This window comes from Hevea brasiliensis, chromosome 9 (genome assembly GCF_030052815.1).
Source record: "Hevea brasiliensis isolate MT/VB/25A 57/8 chromosome 9, ASM3005281v1, whole genome shotgun sequence".
NCBI classification, from domain to species: Eukaryota; Viridiplantae; Streptophyta; class Magnoliopsida; order Malpighiales; family Euphorbiaceae; genus Hevea; species Hevea brasiliensis.
In genome coordinates this window covers 9992300-10014129 of record NC_079501.1, presented here as the reverse complement: position 1 = coordinate 10014129, position 21830 = coordinate 9992300, and the positions used below count along the sequence as shown (strand labels likewise).

Sequence of the window (21830 nt, the reverse complement as noted above, 5' to 3'; positions counted from 1 at the left end):
TAGTAACACCATCTCACTATGTATTTGTAATTTTTAATTCTTATTATTTGAAATACTTATTAATTGTTATAATTGAATTTTATTTTAAATAAATGGTAGATTAAAGCTGATTTTATTAACTCTTATATTATTGGATTATGTTTCTTTTATTATTGCATGTCATTGTACATATTGTTGGAATTTTGGAATTTAATTGCATAATGTTATAAGTATTATAACTTTTTTTTATTATTTTTATTTTATTATGAATTTGTAATATAAGATGTGAAAAAGAGATAATAATTTGATAAATACATATAATCACATTTAGTCTATCTTCTACAATCAATAATATTAATTTGAATATAATAATAATAATAATAATAATAATAATAATTATTGTTATTATTGTTGTTATTATATTATGTTTTTAATTTATGCATACAATATGAGAATAAATTATTTTAACTCAATTAGTTAATTAAATTTTTGTAAAAGAGAACTTTTTAACTAAAAGAATACGAAAAAGTGACTGAAACCAAACTGGTCTGACTAGCAGTTTCAATTTGCATTTTATAAAAACCATTAGGTTCGGTTTGCAAAATGGCCATTTGGTTTGGTTAACTGGTCCGTGCTCACCCCTGGAGAGACTGTATGATACCGCCTTTCTTTTTTTTTTTCGTTTTTTTGGCATTTTCAGCCATTGTTAGCAGAATGAACAAAACTACACTGATGTTAGTGAACTAGCAATGTATTTACAGTTGATAGAATTTTTCTTTTTTTTTCTTTTGAAGGAGTACCTGACTAATTGATCTAGATCCTTTAGAAAAGCTTGCTATGTATGATGTAACAGTTCAAGGGTGGGTGCCTACTCTACAATGCCAGCAAGCCCATGTTGAGTAAGCATCTAACCTAGAAGGAAAAGAAGCTACAAGTTACATTAGAAGTAGTCATCAAATGCCCCCTCTTTATCACCATGCCACTCCTCCGAACCTGCATAATGCAACCCCAAAGAGAAAGATACAAGACATGATCATGATCAGCAATCTGTTCAATAGAAACAAGCAAAACTTTGAACTGTAACTGTCTTCATCAATGGAGCAAGTGAAATTGTTGCAATATAGGGAATGACTTTCTGAATCATATTATCTTTTTCCCAAATGAAGAATTAATGACAAGGAACTTTCTAGCATTTGCTTTGCAGCAGAAGATTCTCAACTGCAATTACAGTTTACAACTTTACATCAAGAACGAAGACTAACCTGAAATTTCTGTTGTTGAAAGATCCTGTACTATCAACTGGAAATTGTTATTTTGAGAAGACAAGTCATCTGAGGCAGAAGATAAAACTGGAGCTGGAAATGAGAAATCAGAGTCATTGGATGAGGCATCCGAATTATCAGAAGCAAAATCAACCCGGACATCTGTGGCAATGGTTCCAGAAGTTGAAGTCGAGTTTGATGAAGTGTGCAAGATCATTTTCAGGTCTGCAAATTGGTCTGACATGGAACATAACATCCTGAGCCACACTAGATCAAGTCTAGCATTAGTTAAACAACATATTAATTTTACAAACTTTCATGATTCATGTAGATATACTATTGCAGCTAACTAAACAAACCATGGATGATGGATAGTAAATATGAATGTACAATGCAAGCATTGCCAAGGATGAAGCATGTTGAACTCTATATCTGACATCCATAATAAAACTTGAAAACTTTGGAATCCTATGGTTACAATGTCCCTAAAGTTTTCCACACTATTACTACCTGTTCAAAGAGTCTTGAAGTCGATGAACTCGTCTCTCAGTTTCTTTTAATTTCTTACGTCTTTTTTCACTTAATCCCTGGGCTTCAGCATATTTCCTTTCAGAATTTTCAGCTCTTTGTTTTTCTGCCCGTAATAATGCCTGTGTAACATAAAATGAGGTCCAGTGCATGTTAAAACAGGTCATTTGAAATCAGGAACCATAAAAATTATTAGTGTCATTTAACAATAAAATGAGAAATGTCAACACAAATTAAACATATATATTTGTATTGATTTCTTCTTTGTCTTTTTCCCACCCAAAAACCAAATTTCTCATCTCTTTCTGCCTGATTGTTGACTATTTTCATAATTGATTTTTCTCCCGAGGGTCATCAGCTTTGCTTTAGATTGAAAATAGCCATTTTAACTGCAAAGTTATATCTTATATTTCTCATCCCTTTTAAGTCACTCCAATTCAACTTATAACTAAAACTGCAAAATGTGAAGATTGATGGAAAATCTCGAGGATAGGCTCTATCACCATCACCTTCAAGTTCCCCACTTCTTCACTGCAAGTCCCCTTCTTGGCATCATCGTCATGAGTAGAGGCTTCTGTGACGATAAGATGTGCTCCACTTTCTTTATGTGCATCCTCACGTTCCTTGAGAAGCACAGCATTTGTTTCATCAACTTGGTTTTGTAAATTTTTCAGGGAATGCAGCAAAGTTTTTATCTCTCGCCCTTTTTCTACTTCCAATTCAATCTGCATGTATGATTTTGAAGACTTGTCAAGGCACTTTCTTTGAAGTCATTATGGTCAGCATTATTTTTATTCAGTTGTGATGCTGAGCAAGCAGGCCAGACCAACAAACAATAATGAAAAATAGTTGGTCCATCCTGCCCCTAATTCTAAAAGAGAAGTCAAAAATTTCAAAATAACATATCTTGTATAAAATGAAAAATGTTGACTAATGCATTATTATATCTCACCCTCAATTGTTTTTCTGATTGCAAATGGCATGTGAGTTCCTCCACTTGTTTTTGAAGTTTATAATTTTTTACCTCGAGTGAATCTATTTCTCCTTCCTGAAGAGAAATGAAATGCAGATTAGCATACACTACTGAGCACAATGTACGCAATTCAATTCATAGTACTAATAAGTGGTAACATAATCTGCTCATTCTTACTTTTATGAAATAAGAGGTAACATACACTACTGAATAGAAATGAAATGCATATTAGCATACACTATCGAGCACACTGTACACAATTCAATTCATAGTACTAATAAGTGGTAACATAATCTGCTCATTCTTGCTTTTACGAAATATGCCCTGAGTTCTTAATGAGATTAGGTATTCAATACAACAATAAGCTTCTAAGTGATAACTCTATTAAAAAACACTGAGTCAAAGTGGACAGATCGTACTAAAAATAGAAAACTGAGAAAAAAGTTCCGATACATCAAAAACTAACAGTAAGCTTTTCCTTTCCTTTTTTTTTTTTTTTTTTGATAAGCAACTAATAGTAAGTTTTGTTGAGAGGAAAAATGGGTGGAAAGGAAAAGGAAGAAGGATGGGACAGAAAGTCGGTGTCTCATTTTGGTTGGGAGGAAATGATAATGGAGGCAAAATTCTACTGCCATTCTATTAGTTGGGTCCTGATTCAATCTATCACATTTGGGGGAAATGGTAATGGCACCTTCATTAACCTTCCATGCCTGTATCACCTAATTAAAAAGCATAATAAATTGTGCCCTTTAGTCCCCAGGTAAAAAATTTGTTTAGATTCCTCACTGTGCTCCATACTTTAACCAAACGGATTGGAGGAATATGTTTCCCTTCTATTTCTCCTTTCACTTTTACACTTTCCTTCCTCATTTTATTTTCCTCCAGCCAAACTAAAACTACATGAAATAGCCTAAGAAAACTTCCTGCACTGCTTACTGATGCAGTCCAAGAAGACTCAACTTAAGAATTATTTTGATTTCATTTTTAATTGTAAAATTAAGAAGTTTAGGTTTATACTAACTAGGAAATTTATAGTGTTTAGAAATTCTATTATTATATAGGAAGTAGTACTTTATTTAGGAAGTTTAAGTTGATTTGGGATTCCCAATTAGTATTGGTTTAATATTTTCTTATTTTAGGATTTCTAATCCTAGTCCTAAGTTCTCTAGGTATTTTGGTAGAGTTTATAATGATTATAATTTGATATTGAGAATTAATAAAGCTATGAGAATTTGTTTCTCTATTCTCTGTTCTTGTTGTTCTACATCCCTTACAGCTGACCACCACTCTCATAAGGTAGAAGAATTTTTCTCCTTGATGAAGTGAGATTTGAATTTTGTAATTAATTCATCTCCACCAGAGATCTCTTTGCAACTTCTTTATGTTACTGCCACTGAAATGGGGATGCAACATAGGAGCACAAGATCCTATATAGTTCTTAATTCTGTAAATAATGGGAGTATTGCTGTTGTGCCATAAGAATATCCTAAAGGAGAGACTCTAATATACCATTGCAAGCGAAAGTACCCAACATGGATACCCATATTCAATCGTCAGAATTGGATAATACATTTATGATAAAGATCAAAATTACAATTATTGGAGCATAAATGCAATGAAAAGGGAGGGTAAATTTTAACAACCATCTCTGAACTTATTTAGTTGTAATATTGCAGTCTCTCAACTTAAAAATGTAACATAAAACCCTATCAACTTTCATATTTTGTACAGTAAAATCCCTCTAATCTGTAATTATCAGTTTTTCAGTTAGACGCTGATTTGAATAGTTTCAGCATAGAGTTTAATCAGTATTTCTCTTTTCTCTCTTAAACTATGTGTAAATTGAATCATTTTCCTCTCTATAGACAGAAAATTTTTTATATGTAGTAAGAATAATTTTACACTTTACGTAAGAGAGAAGAGAGAAATGTTGATTAAGCACCATATAGAAGCTATTTCTAATTGAAAAATCAATAATTAAAAGTTAGAAAGATTTTATTATATAAAATTTAAAAATTTAAAAATTATTTTATATTATATTTTAAATTTAAAAAATTATAATATTATAATTATATAATTTTAAAAATAATTATTAAAATTTATCCTGAAAAGGTCGTACAAAAATTTTCAGTATGACTTTTAGTTTTTCAACAAGTAATGGGTCCTTTAACACATACAACTTACTTTGCTATTTGAATTTTGAAGTAAGAGAGACATGATTTCTGACATAAGAGGAATACTCAGGTCCTCTTTGATTGTACCACGTGTCCACAACCATGACCTGGTGGTCATAGCGTACAAGTTGTGAGGCTTGGTCTTCTTAAACCAAGGACCACCAGGTGGGTCCCAAGATGCTCATTGTTCTCTCTTTATGGTTACGACCACTCAGTTTGGACCTAATTAATGTGCCTGAGCAATATAAAAACTACTAAGTATTCTAGAGCCCATAGGATAAGTGCCTTACATCCCAAGTCACTTCAAGCCAGCTGGGGATAGTAAATAGCCGAAAACATTTAATGCCCTGAAACTCTAGAAACCTATGAACTTGACACAACAACTCTAAAAGCCATAACTGCCACTAGCACTTCAGGATATGATCTTGACTACTATCGCGTATGGATATTACAGACAAGACATTTTTACAGGACCTGCACAATTCATAAATGCCTAACTTACTTTGACAGGACACATGGCCTTCCCTTATTAGCCTGATCATACTACTTAATCCACATTAGTACTAAGTATAGAACATTCTTAAACTCATAAATTTATGTCGTAACTCGACATTTACTTCATTTTCTCTCTCTTAGCCTCATTACTAACCCTTACTAACTTAGCCATCAAAATGCCCAGTAGGGAAGCCTCACTTGGCTCTTCTGATTTCCTTTCTTTGTCTTGCAGGTATCAAAACTACCTTTATAAATACCCCTTCAGCAGCTGAGAGTGGTCGTCCTAGCACTCAGGAGGTCGTCTAGCCATAGTTGAGACCGTAGTGCAACACCCGTTCTTATTCCCGTGGCGCATATCCAAGGGCCACCAGATAACAGTATCAAGTTCAAAGGTTATGTTTTAGGCTTGGAATCATTTTTGAGAGTAATAGTGCTTTACAAGCCTTTGATTCAAGAAAAAAATGTGGAGTGATAAATGTTTAGACAAGCACAAGAGAAATATATTTCCAAGACAACAAAATAAATCAGCTGTCAAAAACTAGATCAAATACTGAGACCTACCATATTTAAGTTCATATCCTCTCCCTCAGCAATTCTTTCCTTCAAATTAGATTGTGAAACAACTGATGCTTCCTTCAGATTCTTATAGCATGAAACAGCTCTATGGGAGCGCCAATGAGCCTGCAAATATTCTTTCTTGTAATAATCATTTTTCAAGAACCTGAAAAACAACAAAATATATCTCTAGAAGGGGGAAAAATGAGCCATGGATTTACCTGGACGGCAGTTGCTGCCTTAGTTTGCTCTCTTAATCTGAATTCACCACGTGCAGCCATTGCCCGTATGCCTGTTTGCAAGACAACTGCAGAGGACCTCATCCCATTATATGATCTTCTGGCCAATTGTCTACGCAAATTCTTCTGAATTTTGACAGCTGCTGCCTCCTGTCTCATCTCCTTATATAATTGGCGAGCGTGTTTTCCTGAAATAACAGTAATACTAATGTGAAAGCATAAAGAAGAACTAAGGTGACAAAATGAAGCCCTAGAATAAAAAATCAACTATGAAACAAAGGTCAAAAGCAACCAAATTGTCAAGGAAAAGGAGAAATTCTTTCAATATGTATTGGCTGAGAAATTCAGCTATACCTCAACATATTTTTATGTAAGATATACAATTTCAAGAAAAAGGCTTCATTATTGCCAGTGGACTCACCTCTCCATTGAGATTGTATATGAATAGAAGCCTGCCGCTGAAGAAGGTAATTTTTACGAGTTGCACGAGTTTTAACATGCCTCTGTATAACTGTCACTGAGTTGCGAAGTACTCTTGCTCTATGTGCATCTAACTCAGCCATCTGACCAGTTCTTAGGAAAACCTTTGTTTTCCCCAACTGCAAAGCCATCCACGGATTGTAAAATATAGATGGGCAGGATATAGAGGATGTAAATGATAAATGGCAGTAAAAAGTATGTCCTATTTGTAAAATCTCTCCTCTTTTTTATTAGATGAGAAGAAAAGATTGGGTACTAGGAGAAGGACAACGCTTCCTCCTCGATAGAACAAAAGTGAAGAAAACAATAGGAGACTCTGCATTGCAAATCAATATAGATAACAATCCAAGTTCTCAGTTTAGCATAGTAAATATAGGTAAATACTAATATAAGGACTGAGGCCAATATCTATATCTGGATTACTGTAATTTCCAGTGATAGAGATAAAGTGAAGTATATTTTGTGGCTAATGATTCTGATATTACCTGATACCCCGTAAGCTCCATCTTTTCAAAAATCCATTTGCATGCTACCCTCTCTTCATAGCTGGTCATATATGAAAAGATTTCAGGAGCACAAATGAGCAAAAGTTTCAACATAACCTTGAAATTGGCCAAGCGAAAATATGAATTATTTATATTCAAGGTAGATACTTACTTCCCCCTCCAAATCTCTGGCGCAAGCATTCCAAATCGGTGTAGGAATTGAGAGAAGGTCATATGAGTAGGGTATCCAGAACATTTGATTCTAATTGCCTCTAGAACTCCCTAGAAAAATAACAATAACATAAAATGCAAAAACAACTAGCTCATAGTAAACGAGGGTTCAAAAAAATTCCAAATTTTACTTACACCAGAACGTAGTTGTTGCATGACATTCATGCTATCAAATATAGCAGGTTCTAAAGTATTATTTGGCTTAATACATCTAATGTAGTGGGGCTCTGTAGAATTTAGTGTATCCATCAATTGCTGCAGTTGTAGCTGCACAAATTAGATCATAACATCAAGCTTTATGTTTTCCCATTCCAGTATGTATTTTATGACCTAAAAGTTTCACCACTGGTGTAAAAGAGCTGATGACAAAGAAGATACCTTAAATCGGGAGCCAATAGATGAGAACTTTGACGGTTTGGCAGTCTCCTCAGAAAATGGCTGAAAGAGGCCCGACACAAAAGAACATTTGGAAGCACTCAACAAATCCTGATGTTCAGGAACTACATAGTCTTTGTTTTTGTCTAAAAATTGATCAGACTGATATTGAACCTGAAATGCATGAAATGGGAATATATAAATGCAAAGGTAATAAGAGTTAAAATAATAATAATAATAATAATAATACAGCCAAATATAGAAACAAGAGCTCACCTCTCCTGCATAGTGAACAATGGTAAAATCTGCACGAGTGAGTTTTGGCTTAATGAACCGCTTATGATCTTTGAAAGTCTGATAAAGCTTCTGTGCAAATGTCTCATGAGTTGATTTTGGAAACATACTGCAAGCCAGAAATGTTCACAGCATGCAATCAATAACACAAACAGACACAGACCTTTCAAGGAAATGCCTTTTAACGGGAGAATGACAGACAATTAAAATGTCCTAAAATCAAATTCCTTAAATATCAAACATAATCATACCATGCCTCGTCAAGCAGGGCAATGATCCCACCTGTTTTCTGCAAAAGCACTATGAATTAGAGATCTGCGCATGAAAACCAATTGAGTATTGCATCCATTAAAAATGAAATGCTGACTGAGCAATTCGGTCATAGAATACAATAGTAATGATAGAAAGAATGCATTAATTCAAGGTTAAAAATAACTATTCATGCATCTAGATCAGAAGAAAGTATTAACTTCAGAAACTAATTTTGAACATCATTATTGAGGTCTACTTTCGCATTAACTAATTTCATATTGATATACAATAATATTGATACAGAAACTAATAGAATTGATGTACAAACTAATAGAATACAATAATATTATCTAGAGTATTGATACAATAATATTATCTGAAGTAGAAAACAGAATACAATAATATTGATGCAAAGTATTAACTAATTTTGAATGACAATACAAGTTAATACAATGTATTAACTTCAGAAACTAATAGAATACAGCAATTCAGTCATAGAATACAATAATATTGATACAGAAACAAAAAATGCTGATTGCATTTTTCTTTGAACTTAGGCGCTGTATCTTTTGATTGTGTAGAAATCTAAACACAGAAATATATAGATGGTCCTCTAGATATAGCAGAATGTGTAGAACAAAATTTTAAGTGAGAAACAATGTTGTGCAGTACTGCAATTTGACAGTATGGTAAAGGTATTACCCAGTTAAGGTCCAACGGAAATGGGGCCTTGACGGAGAATTTGAACAAGTCCTACCCTTTAGCATTCTTGCAGAAGTGACTACTCTCAAGACTTGAACCTGCACCCTTGTGGGGCAAGTCTTAAGACTTTTAACAGGAATTGTGTCTTATATTTGAGGCATATTTTAAATTATCCAGCAAAAAGGGTCACTATGCCTAAATCTTTAACTCATTGATTAACTGCACTTCTCTGTAGAAGAACCACTACAACCAGAATTAAGTTTCAGCAAAAGAACCTTTGCTTCAGTTAAAATGGTAACCTACCTTGCCTCTATGCTAAGTTCTTTAACAACAGAAAAGTATAACCAGAACAATGCACTGAGTTAAGTTCACAAATCGCAATAAGTACTTCCAAAAAGAAGGGGAAAAAGAATAGTGTGGAAACCTTCTCAATGAGGTCCAGAATATCTTGATTATCAACAAACTCTATGTAGCTCCAATCAATTTCCTCTTTTATGTACTCTTGTTGATCCATTTTGAACACATGCTGAATAGCACCATGACATTTAGATTATACATTGACAGACAAGCATTCCAAAGCAGTCATATATGACTAACCTCGTACCTGGTTGAAGTGTTGTTGAAGCTTTTCATTCGTAAAATTAATGCAAAACTGTTCAAAACTGTCCACAATAATAAATTTAATCAAGTTAGAATAAATGCATAGCCAAAAAAGAGGTAAATTCAGTATTCGATTTCATTATATCAACCAGTCATGGTGACAATTTTTTGTCACAAGTTCCATCATTTTAGGAGGGCAGGAGCTCAAGTTGGGCCAAAAAAAATTTGAGATTCCAGAAACTATGATTCAAGATGACCTATCCAGGATGGCAGTATATGTATTAACTTCAAATAAAAAATCTGGAATGCTGTCTACTTTTATTCCAAGGAACTAATTTTTTGCATTTCAGAAAATTTGTTCTTTTTCTTCACTTGTATGATAAAATATTAACCATATTAGAAATATCATAAAGACTTCACGAATAACAAAGCTTGGAGGCAAAAAGGGGATACAACTAAAAGACCATCCTGTCAGCTAGCATTACAATGTTCAGATTTTTAATGAAACAAAATATGAAAGTTGTCAATAAGACCTTCCGACCATGTTACAAGACACAAACGGTGCTACAAGTCAGGATAGTGGAGTACCAAAGTCCTTTCACCCACATAGACATTCACATCTTGGGTAAGTTAAAATGTGAGACATTTAGCCTATTTCAGGTTTAACCATATCATATATACATACATATTATTTGTTTGGACAAACATTACCTATTAGTTTTAAAGCTTTCAAAGCCATAAATGTCAAGGACCCCGATCAAAAATTTTGAGTTAGGATCTTGCCCAATGGAAACATTAATTTTATACACCAACCTGAACCCAAAAAAAGCAGATACTTAGAAAGAAAATTGAAACTATATGAAAGAACCATTGTATAATAATACATTACAAAACCCAAAATAACAATCCAGAAAGTAGCATCTTACCAGTCAAACAACCGAGAATATATTGTCTTGGCTAAACCATCCCTGTTTACTGCTGCATCATGAGGATCAAGACTTTTCCTGATAATTTCTTCTGGGGTTACCATAACACGTTGACGTAATGCATCTTCCAATGAATGAGGATCACACCTGAAATAAGTAGAAGACATTAATTCCAACACTGATTTACTAACAATGATATTAACTGTTAATTATCAAAGCTTCAGTCACACATGAGAAGCTCTGCTGTCATTTGTAGATGAAATTTGGACTCCTCCTTTACAACGGATGAATCAATATCTTCCTCCTTTGCAAAATCAATATTACCAAGATGAAGAATTGCAGCAACAACTCTGAAAATAGCTTCCTGCAAGAGAGAGAAATAATCCCACTTTTTACTGCATTAAGACATTTACACAATAACTGAAGAGAATAATAATAATAATAATACAGAAAGCATTTACATAGAACCCTTCCTCAAAGACATAATATCGCTCTCATGATATAAACAAAAAATCTAAAAAAAATTTAAAAAAAAAAAACAAAATAGAAACATAACATGAAAAACGCATATATTTGATCCACACAGAAAGGCCAGACCTGTTCTTCCTTGCTTATTCCGACAATGTCCATAGCTTTCCTAGTGGTGAGATAATCATGGGCATCATTAACACCAACCAGTTCATAGCAACTGGATTGATTAAGATAGTGGAACGATCTTGGATTGCCCAGCTTATACTTCTCAATTTCCTTGATAAGACTCAAAATCAATTAGCTGGAGTGAAGCAACTAAAGTGCTTAATCAAAGAATATACACACCTCTTGTGGCGCAGCACATAAAAGGTAAAAACAGTGATAGTTGCGTTCAGGATCTGAAATTTGACAAACTCGAGATCTCTCAAGAAGGTATGTTCTGATGGCTGCCCCTGATATTCTTCCATGCTCATTAAATTGAATTTCAACAAATTTTCCAAAACGGCTGTGCCAATATAGTCAAGAAAATGTAAGTAGCTGCAAATTACTGATAATGAATTAGCAAAAGAGTTCAAGATGAACTGTGCCCTCTTAACAGTAGGAAAATTTTCAAACAGAAGTGAAAATTATAACTGTTTTTTCTAGATTGATTTTGTTTATGTATTATCTTGCAACTTAACTAGCAAGCCTGACAATATGGAAGTTTTCGGGATGGAAACCATTTTGGTGCTTCGTGTAAACTCATCCAATAAATACCCTCTTGTCTTTAGACCACAAATGCAATAAAATTGAAAAGGATCTGCTATTATTTACATGCAAATGATATCAGATATTATTGTCAAAAAAAAAAAAAGTCTGGCTCAGCCTCATGCTAAGCTAAACTAAATATAAAAAAAGAAAAAGACAATGCAGAGCGAAATATTTTCTGACCTGGAATTGTTATTTCTGACAGTCTTTGCATTGCCAAATGCTTCAAGAACTGGATTTGACTGCATAACATTAGTTAGAATAAAATCTCCACATTTTGCAAAGCTAAGATCCGAACAATATAACTCACATAAGAGAAAGCAATCAAATAGTCTATGTTTCAACTTCAAATTTTACAAATGAAAAGAAATAATGGACTCTAAATCTCTTCATAGGAGCTATTAAGAAAGCATATATTTAATGCAAAATCATATTTCATATTTCAAAATTTTGAAGTTAGAAAGTCGATAAAATTTTTAGTGAAATTTAGTTCTTGATTCCTTGAGTGTACTTCATGTAGCTCATTGATATGAGGATAAAAAAAAATTCTACACATTCAAAATACACCAAACAATGAGACACGGAAGGTGCACTATCCTGCGGTTAAATCCGCCAATGTCCTAAAATATTTCGTTGCCAATATGCTCTTAGTGTCTGCTCAGTATTGAACCAGGATGGTTTACATAATACCAAATGTGCCCTCCAAGCCCTTGAAATCTTGTTATGCTTTTTCCTTGTCAAAGCAAAATAGAACATTACCATCAATACCTACCTACTTTATCTGCTCATAGCCAAGATAAGGCATAAGTAACCATGTAAATTCGAGGTAATTAAACTAGAAGAATGAAAGCACTTTGTTCATGGCTACCCCTCTTAAACCATTCATTTTGTTTGTTGTTGCAGAATCTGAACTGACACTCCAATGGGTAAACTTTTGCCTAATTATCATGTGTTCTCTCTGCCAAGTGATGCTTCCCAGCAAAAGGCAGTTCTTGTTCAATTGTCAAGCAAAATATTTTCACTAGCAACATATTTGGTGGTTTATTTTTTCTCAATATCGTTGGATGTTTCTGAACTATAAAAAAAAGAAAAAGAAAAAAGAATGGGAATATGGGACAGTGGCAACTATACCATTCTGCATTCTGAATTACAATATGAATAACTGATCTAGGAAATCCTCACACCTTAAAGTAGAGGCGCATGATATCTCATTTCCCCTTGCTGTGTTAGATTCTAACACTCATGTGCACACCTCTCTTTATGTTCATAGCTAATCAAGACTAAAAGGTTACAGTCTCAAAACCTTATGTGCATGTCATACACCTAACTATCTTAATTTTACACCCCTACGTTGATAAACTTCAAGCCTAAAACACTGATCCTTGAAAAATATTACTTATTGCTTTGACCAATATACAGCAGCACTCCACAAATTTAAGCCCTGGGATGTGTTAAAGCATTAGTTACTTTAAACCAGAGTTGTATCATCCAACTTACTTCTAGGACTTGTTGTTCAACTGTTCGTCCTTCAGAAGCATTATGGCCACCCAAATGTGCAAGGTAGCGCATAAGCATTTTAGTAGTTTCAGTTTTGCCAGCCCCACTTTCACCACTGACCAAAATTGAGTTGCTTTTACCCTCGTTAACCATTGCCCTGCATCAAATAAAATGTAGGCAATTTAGCACATTATCCATATAATCAGTAAAGAAACAAAGAATAAGTGTATACAACAAGCTCATGATCACCTATATGCAACATCAGCAATTGCAAAAACGTGAGGGCTTAGTTCTCCTAATTGTGCTCCCTTGTATCGTTCCATCATGTGAGCATCGTATAAATGTGGAAGCCCTTGGAATGGGTTGACAGCAATAAGAATGTTTCCAGTATAAGTCTGCCCAGATGTCAAAATATTATAACAGAGCCGCCCTTAGCTGCAGTAATTAACTGTCTTATCTCACTATGGGAACACCAATAATCTCAAAACTGAAGGCGAGGTTAAACTTACATAGATTTCATTAATTTCATGTCTCGTTGACAAATTGTGCAAAACTGCAGGCTCATGCAAATATAGCAGCTTAGTCATGTCATCAACCCCACCTTCAGGAGCTTCCGCGTCTTTTGGATACACTCTTGACAAATTTGCAACAATCTGCTTGAAACAAAAGTAGCGTGAAAAAATGTAGGACTAAAGAACAATGTATTCAGAAGATGATAAGACAGAAAGAAATTAAATTGTAGATTAACCCACTCACAGTTTTTCCATCACTGGTCTGAATCTCAGCATCTTCTCCTTTAATGTTAAAAACAACTCCATCTAACCATGCTAGCTCGGGATCTCCAACCCAAATATGGGAACCAATTTCAATGTTCACTGGTAATGCCTTCATCATTTGAAATTTATAATATCATTAGCTTCAAAAGCCTGAACTATCATAGTAAAAACATTAATCAAAGCAAAGATCTTCAAGCATGCAGATTGCTGATTTTGTTATTTTCTCTCTCAAGATTCAAATAATTGTTGTTCATTATAAAAAATTAAAAAAAAAAGAAAAGAAAGGGCAAGCATTACCTTCAAGAATATTGTCATCAACAAATTCAATTATCTTCAAGCGACACTGTCTAATTGTTAACAAACATTTTCATACACACATATCTAAATGCTTAATGCATATCCTAATTGCAGCCATTGTTGTTTACCTATCTTGCTAAATAGTCCAGTGATTCTTAATCCTAAGAAAGAAAATGACCAACTTTTAAAATCAGAGATCAACCTATAATCATCAAAGATGAAAATTAATTTCAAATTTGACAGACATTTTCCCAGAGAAATTTATAATGAAAACTGAAGATCACTTACCATTCTAATTCCCAGAGGGACGATTCTGACTCCAATGCAGCACCAGATTCACATAAATCACCGTCAGAATAATCTTCCAATCTAGATGACAAAAGAACGTTATGATTATTCTTGGCGAAAATGGAAGAATTGAAAGGGAAGGGAAAAGAAAAGAAGAAAATATTGTGGAATTTTCTTGTTTCCTTTCTTCATAGGGAAATTGTGTTCCCGTCGCTTGGTTTGTGGAGACCATCAAATTCGCCATCTTGTGGTCTGTCTTTCGATCCTTTTTGGCGGTTCATACAAAATGAAATCTCACACGTAATAATAATAACAATAAACGAAACAGATTTAAGCGCTTCATTGTGTTTTAGAACAAGAAAAAGAAAAAAAAAATAATAATGAATTATATACACAACACTTCAATTTTTAATAAAATATCTAAACTTTTAATTTATAATATAAATTTAAAAAAAAGGGTCATTTGACTCTTTTATTTAATGTTCTTTATATATATATATATCGTTTTTCATAAATTTAATAATTAAATTTTATTTTTAATAAAATTTAAAATTAATTAAGATAAAAAAAAAAGTAAGTTATGCATTTAAAAAGTTTATTTATTATTAAAATTCTATTGTTACTTTTTCACAAATAAACTTTATCAAGATAAAATGGTGAATAATTTTTAGTTATTTATATATAGAGATATATTGTATTTGATAGCACTAATAATAATAAATTTTTTATAATAATTTTTAAGGCATTAGAATTCTTTGAGTCTAATTATAAGATATTAATATTATATTTTAAATTTTTTAATAATATTTTATTATTTATTTTTTATATATTAATTTCAGAAAAATTTTTTAGATTCACCAACGTATAAAAGTCTTGATTTTTAATTTAATTAATATAAAATCACTTACAATCCTTCGATAGCGAATTATTATGTTATTTTATAATGATGTGACATTCAAAAAATTAAAAATATATATATATTTTCATGATTTATAGTTAAAGATAAAGTGTTGTATAATTAAAATTGTCGAGCTATTAGAGAAAGAAAAATTAGAGAGAAATTAATTATAAAATATTATTTTTAATTAATTAATTTTTTTATAAATATTTAATTAATAAAAAAATAACACATAAACTCATTATGAAAAATGAGCTTTTATATTATTTAAATTAAAAATAAGTAATTTTATATTATAAATTAAAATTTAACTACCTACTCTTATATACTATTGTATAGGCAATTTAGCCTTTTAAGTAAACCATTTTCTTGCATCAAAAGAAAAGAGGATTAAAAAAAAAAAAACCCTGATTTCCTAGTGGATTCGGGAATATGGTAGCAGCGCAACATATGTAAGGACTTCACACAAATATAAGGACTAAACGACTAAGGACTTAAGGAGGCAATTTCCATAAACTGACATATTCGATCTAAATTCAACCAGTGACTCGAGTGACTGACCAATATGAGAAATAGCAAGTTTGGGTGTCTAATCTCATGGAGGGGAGTTTAATTTCAAGTTCCTTATGGAAATAGAAGTTTCTGATCCCAAGTTCCTTAAGTTTCTGAAGAAAAGTGGAATTGATTTTGAGGAGCTGAGGAGTAATGGAATCAACATTTTCTTTTTCTCAAACATGTTTGCTCGTGTGTTAACCAGACACAGTGACTTGGAGTGAGTAACTTTCCATGGGTTATTTGACTTGCCCCCATGGTGTAGCTGGTTAGCAAGAAACCGCTGCCCGTACCTATTTTGGATTTCAATGATATTATTGCCACAGTATTTGGCTGCTGTGTGTTGAATGCCAAGTACATGGCACGATTCTTCAATGATCTGCACAGGGGTGAGCTTGGATTGGAGAAATTGGCCAAGATTCTGGGAGTTTAAGCCAGTTGGATGGACTCATCAAGTAGGGTCTGATACTGTGTTTGCCAAGATGAAGACGATGTATGGGATAAAGGAATCTAGATTTACGGGGTTCTTGTATGGCAGTTGCACTAGGATTTGCGAACCAATGCGTACACAAGGCCTTCCTACGTCTTCTCGCTATTGTCAACCAAGGATTCTCCAGTTATGTGAAGTGCTCTCTTCTCGCTACCGTCAACCAATGATTCACAGTATCTTCCTTCATCCAGCGATCGTTCAGCTGCAGGGCTCCTCGGAATCCTCGTACAGGATGTGGTCTTTTCTAGTTTTCTTCAAGTAAATAAATGTTATTTTGGATTTTCATCTTATTTTTCTTTTATACATTTTTATCACAGTACATAAATTGATTAAAAAGCTTACAAGCAAAATCAGCCAAAATTCTTATCAAGACGGATATTTCTATTCAAGTAACAAAATACAACATATTGTTATTGCATCTATCTAAAAATGAACTGTGGTACATTAAATAGCAACACTTCATCAATCTGTACATCGACCTATACCATTTGCTATGAAGAAGGACCAAGGTTCATGTAACATACACAATTGTCATATCAAATGGGTAACTATTTAGGTATTAATAACTGCCACAATCGTAAGATATAGTTGTTTACAATTGAATGGTGCACAAAACTGCAGTGTTAAAATCCAAAGGGCAATGAAATGGTGGCTTTGTAATGAGTGATCTCCATGTCTTCTTCCTGGGATGGTAGATTTGGATGAAAATTGACCCAGCCCTCTTCTGCTGTCTTGACCTTCGACTTTCTGTTGAATCACCTCCTTTCAGGAGAGTCATAACATGCAGCTCCCCATCCATCACAACAAAACCACATGAGGAGTTGCAAGGAGCTTTTCTTGGTACCGCAGACTCATTTTGCCAAGAGTTTGAAACCATGTCATACCTGTAACGCAGAAAAGCATGAATAGATAATGTGTATCACCAATTAAACTTCAAAAATGTAGCATTTATAACCAACAGAAAAGTAATTACATGAAAAGTTTGCATCAGTCCCATAAATTCTGCATCGCTTTTTTTCCTTTATCAATCTTTGTTTAACAAATGTCCAATGCAGATAACACAGCTTGAGAAGTTGCAAGACTTGAGAAATTTAATAGTACAGTCTAGATGGTACATTTGTCTTACTCAGGATGTTATTGAGTAATTTCTAGTCCTTAACAAATCTTGTAAGTTCATTCAAGAAAATTAGTTGCTGGTCCTGTGTCCTGTAATTTGTAATATAGCATCTTGGTCTTTACTTATAAACTAGGAAGCAGGAAAACAAACTACTAAACGACACATCAGCCACACTGACCCGCAAAACTGACTCTAAGACGTCAGAAGGGTCTCCCATATGTGAAAAACCCACTTAGCTTGCAGGAAATCAACACAGATATTTGCCCCCGAGTAACCATGAGACAATTAACATATCCAATCCCTTGCAATTAGCTCTCCGCAGTCTTGGATCACGCTACTTAATCTTATTTGCTTTGTACTTGGATTCAAGGTCCAAGTTGGGTTAGGAATACCAGATCTATATCCATATAATCTCCTTCAATTTCAGTTAACCAATGGTTAGAGAATTTTTCAAATAAAGCTCCTTTCAGATTAGGCAAGCAATTCAACCCTGGGTGGGCCACCCAATAGCATCTCGGGCATGATGTTTAATGACTTTTAGGTGTAAGATTAAACCCTATCTGTTCCTCATTTTTTCCAAATAGTTAAGTTCCCAGTTCAGATCTGATTTTTTTTCCCCATAAAAAACTTTTGAAATCTTCAATTGAGACTCTGACTACCCACATAGTCCTAACTACCCAATGTAAATGTAATAACAAATTTTACTACATAATTAGATACAAAACCCTCAAATCACCTCCTACTAATACAGAAGAATAAAAGGCCAAGTGTATAGATTGTGTAGAAAAGTTATAATAAACCAAATGGGAATTTCAACTTCAGCATTCTGATACTTTTGTAACTAAAAAGATCACCCTCCAATGCACAAATCCTCTTCTCTTCTCCTCCCCAACAAAGAGAGAGGGGGGGGGTGGGGGGGGTGTGGTGGGAAGAGAAGTGGGTGGAAGGAGGTGGGGGAAGGGAGGGAGCAGTATAGTGAAAACACAAACCAAATCACCACCTCCAAACAGAGGAGAGGAAAGTAGGAGAGCTCACATCAATATCCATAAATCAAACTAAAATATTATCAATTTGCATCAATAACCATATGAAAGATATGATCAACCTTAAGATCATGCCAATAGTTCTTAACTTACCTCTTGCATTCAATATTTTAAGTTTCAAAGAATTTGGTGAATCTAGAGAATATCAGCCATGGCTTGGAAATCAAAGTTAGGATTAGGAGTGGTTTTAGAATTTACTTTTGAATTTTGGAAATTGTCTAGTGTGAAATTCCCGAAAATAATGATCCTAAATTGAGAACAAAAGTAAATACCCACTACACATTGTAATGGGAAAAAAAAGCACTTACACCTTCATCAGTATGAATAGCCAACAGTCACCAGCTAAGTACGCTCACAGTGATCATTAAAGAGACTTAAAAGAAAAGTAATAATGTTAATTCCCTTACTTTTTATAATCATTAATCAACAACTTCATTCCATAAAGCAGGGGAAAACCATAGCCTACTGAGGAAGCGTTCTGAATCCTATTATGAGTTTTTCTTGTTTTACCCAATCCAAAAGCCAATGCTGGGATTTTTTACTTTGTTGCATATTATATAAGATTCTTCACTATTAACTGAAGCAAACACACCAGGCCATAACCATACAACAAGCATAACTGTGCAAGATTTTGTATAAACAATATCACTGCTACTAAGAGTATTGAACACGAAGTATAACTAACATTACTTCCTAATAGAAAAATATGAACACGAAGTATAACTAACATTACTTCCTAATAGAAAAATAATGGATTGAACACAAGGAGTCTAAGTATCAGCCAGATAAAATAAAACGCATGAGAAAAGCACAACACTCAAAATAAAACTCTAAGTAAGAATACTAATAAGTAATTGAACTAGTTTAGTATTATAGGAAGCAATTATTACCTCTAGAATAGAATAAACATTAAGAAAACACAAGGCTTCGACACAAAGGCACCATAGAAGGGGTAACTCACCTGAAAATGTCATTATTGTCAAGCATAAAAACACCAGGTCGGTCCCAATCACAGTCCTCAACGACCACAATCTTCCCAAGCCTTGCTCTCTCCCCTTCCCGCCACATATCCCCAACGTCCCTCCACTTGCCACACCCATTCTTCTTCACATCCATGACTACAGCATCCTTATAATATTCATCCATTGGAAACATCATAGAAATTGTCCTGGACTCTCCGTAGCCTCCCATCACCCAAAACTCCCTCTCCTCTCCACTCCCTACCAAAAACCCCACGCAACCTGCTCTATACCTGGGCAACCCGTCCATTGCCACCCACTCATCCCTCCCAACATCATACCTTTCCACAGAACTCATCCTACTTCCTGCTGCCCCAAATAAGGTATGTCTCGACCCTCCACCAGCCACGATTATCTGTCCCAAACTAGGGATTGCAGCGCAAGCAAATGAACCACGAGGGGAGAGCATCGGAGCGAGTTGGTCCCACGAGGAATCGACGAAATTGAAACGGAAGGCGGAGGAGGAAGGCAATGGGCGATCCATAGGGAAAGAGCGGGTGTCGAAGAGAGACCCACCAAGAACATAGAGATTAGGGCCGAGAGATATGGAGGTAAAGTTGCAGAGTCCGTACACGTGAGGATTACAGGGCATAGGTGGTAGCGGTCGCCATGCGAGATTTTGCGGATCAAAAAGGTAAGGGGAGGAGATGGAAGGGTCCTGAGGGAATATACATAGGAGATGAGTGTGATGACAGAGGTGATGGCGGAGGGTAATTAGGGTTTTGGAGGAGAGGAAGGCGTACCATGCCTTGCAGGTGCATTTGATACGAGAATGGCGAGAGTAAGGGACCATGGAGAGTATTTGCGCTGCGATGTCGTTTGGGAGGCCAGGAATTAGAGTCAGACACTCGTCGATTGACAGCAATGGCGGAGACGCCGAAGATGAAGAAGACGACGGAAATTGGGCCATTCAATTATTCTCCTTCAATTTAGATAAAATCAGAATCTATCAAATCGAGCGAGGCACAGATATCTACCTCCCAGCCTCCCAATCTGAATCTCTACGTTCTATACACCAGCTCTGCAAGAATTGACCAATTCGACTGATAAAATCACTCCTTACTTGAAAGAGTAGAATAAGAAGAATTAAACAAAGCTATGTAAAATTCTCCATGTATAAAACAAAACCACTGGTGTCTCTCTCTGTCTGGCTCTTCTCGACATGGAAACCATCATTTGAAAATCAGGAGTGTCCCCATAGAGAAGAGAACAGAAGATAGCTAGGATGGCTTTTCCGATGCTTATCAGATAATCATTGTCCCACTTTCCCGAGATGAGGGATAGTAAGGGCGCTTGGGCGTTTTCTGGCTTTTCTCGTGTCTGAGCCGTCTACGGTTAATGAAAGCTTGAAAGGCCGTTGTTAACGTGGTTCGGTTTTTGTCTTCACCTGTGAACCGAAAGGCAAGGGGAGTGCACTGTGAAGGGAACTGGTGGGTGATGCATGGAGACCATGGGAGATTGTTGCTATGTGTCAAATCCTTATTGGTGTTTTGCTTTGAGCTTTGGCGTTTGAGCAGTTGAGTTGAGTCCATCTAATCGATGCTTAGAAAAAAAAACAACAACTTTTAGATACTCCTATAATATAATAATAATAATAATAATACTAATAAAAAAAAAATGGTTTGTAATCGCAATCGTCGTTTGCACTTACCCGTCAGTACTAATCCCATATCAAAAAAAAAAAAAAAAGAAATCTAGAGAAATAATCAGTTTTTTTTTTTTTAATCAGAAAGGCATATTTCATTAAATAGTTAATGGATTATATAATTAAAGTCTAATAAAGACTATTATACTTAGAATCTAATTAATTTTTCAAGTTTAAAAATAATTTAAGATTTCACCCTGCTTGAAATCTCAAAACAAATTGGATATTCATACCCGATAACATACACTAAGCACCATAACGAAAGAGATACTCCATTGCGATGCATGAAAATCACTGGCTATTGCATACATCAATCTTGCCGGAGTCTGGTAAAAAAAAAAAAAAAATCTTGTCCGAGCGACACTAAAGAGGATACCATCAAACTAAAGAAAAATTAGCAAAGAAAACTCCACCTTCTTCAATTTACGCAGAGATTTTCA

General features: G+C 34.4%; 2 protein-coding genes and 1 pseudogene across 7 annotated transcripts; 1 reads left to right on the top strand and 2 right to left on the bottom strand.

The window, feature by feature from the left end:
- Positions 1–508: 508 nt before the first annotated feature.
- LOC110661048 (myosin-11) lies at positions 509–14942 on the bottom strand. 6 transcript variants are annotated; one of them, XM_058152777.1, is made up of 27 exons: positions 14627–14942; positions 14022–14150; positions 13775–13918; positions 13515–13660; positions 13266–13422; positions 11952–12010; positions 11367–11526; positions 11148–11297; positions 10781–10914; positions 10551–10697; positions 10336–10437; positions 9629–9686; positions 9449–9550; positions 8322–8359; positions 8053–8179; positions 7780–7950; positions 7537–7668; positions 7343–7452; positions 7171–7231; positions 6627–6804; positions 6188–6393; positions 5973–6092; positions 2722–2817; positions 2279–2494; positions 1752–1891; positions 1242–1519; positions 509–972 (listed from the first exon to the last, which is right to left on the bottom strand). In XM_058152777.1, exons 1-27 carry the CDS (start codon positions 14627–14629, stop codon positions 920–922), a joined length of 3417 nt encoding a protein of 1138 aa, XP_058008760.1. In that variant the 5' UTR covers positions 14630–14942; the 3' UTR covers positions 509–919. The 6 variants fall into 6 exon arrangements, with proteins under 6 accessions (XP_058008760.1, XP_021675249.2, XP_021675252.2 ...); XM_021819557.2 differs by lacking the exon at positions 14627–14942 and having other exon boundaries at positions 14022–14156; XM_021819560.2 differs by lacking the exon at positions 14627–14942 and having other exon boundaries at positions 1242–1498; positions 14022–14156.
- A 1178-nt stretch (positions 14943–16120) lies between these two features.
- LOC131182801 (probable CCR4-associated factor 1 homolog 11) lies at positions 16121–16945 on the top strand (annotated as a pseudogene).
- On the bottom strand, positions 16927–21166 carry LOC131183045 (F-box/kelch-repeat protein OR23-like). Its single transcript, XM_058152776.1, has 2 exons — positions 19688–21166; positions 16927–17450 (listed from the first exon to the last, which is right to left on the bottom strand). Exons 1-2 carry the CDS (start codon positions 20653–20655, stop codon positions 17159–17161), a joined length of 1260 nt encoding a protein of 419 aa, XP_058008759.1. The 5' UTR covers positions 20656–21166; the 3' UTR covers positions 16927–17158.
- Between the last annotated feature and the right edge of the window lie 664 nt (positions 21167–21830).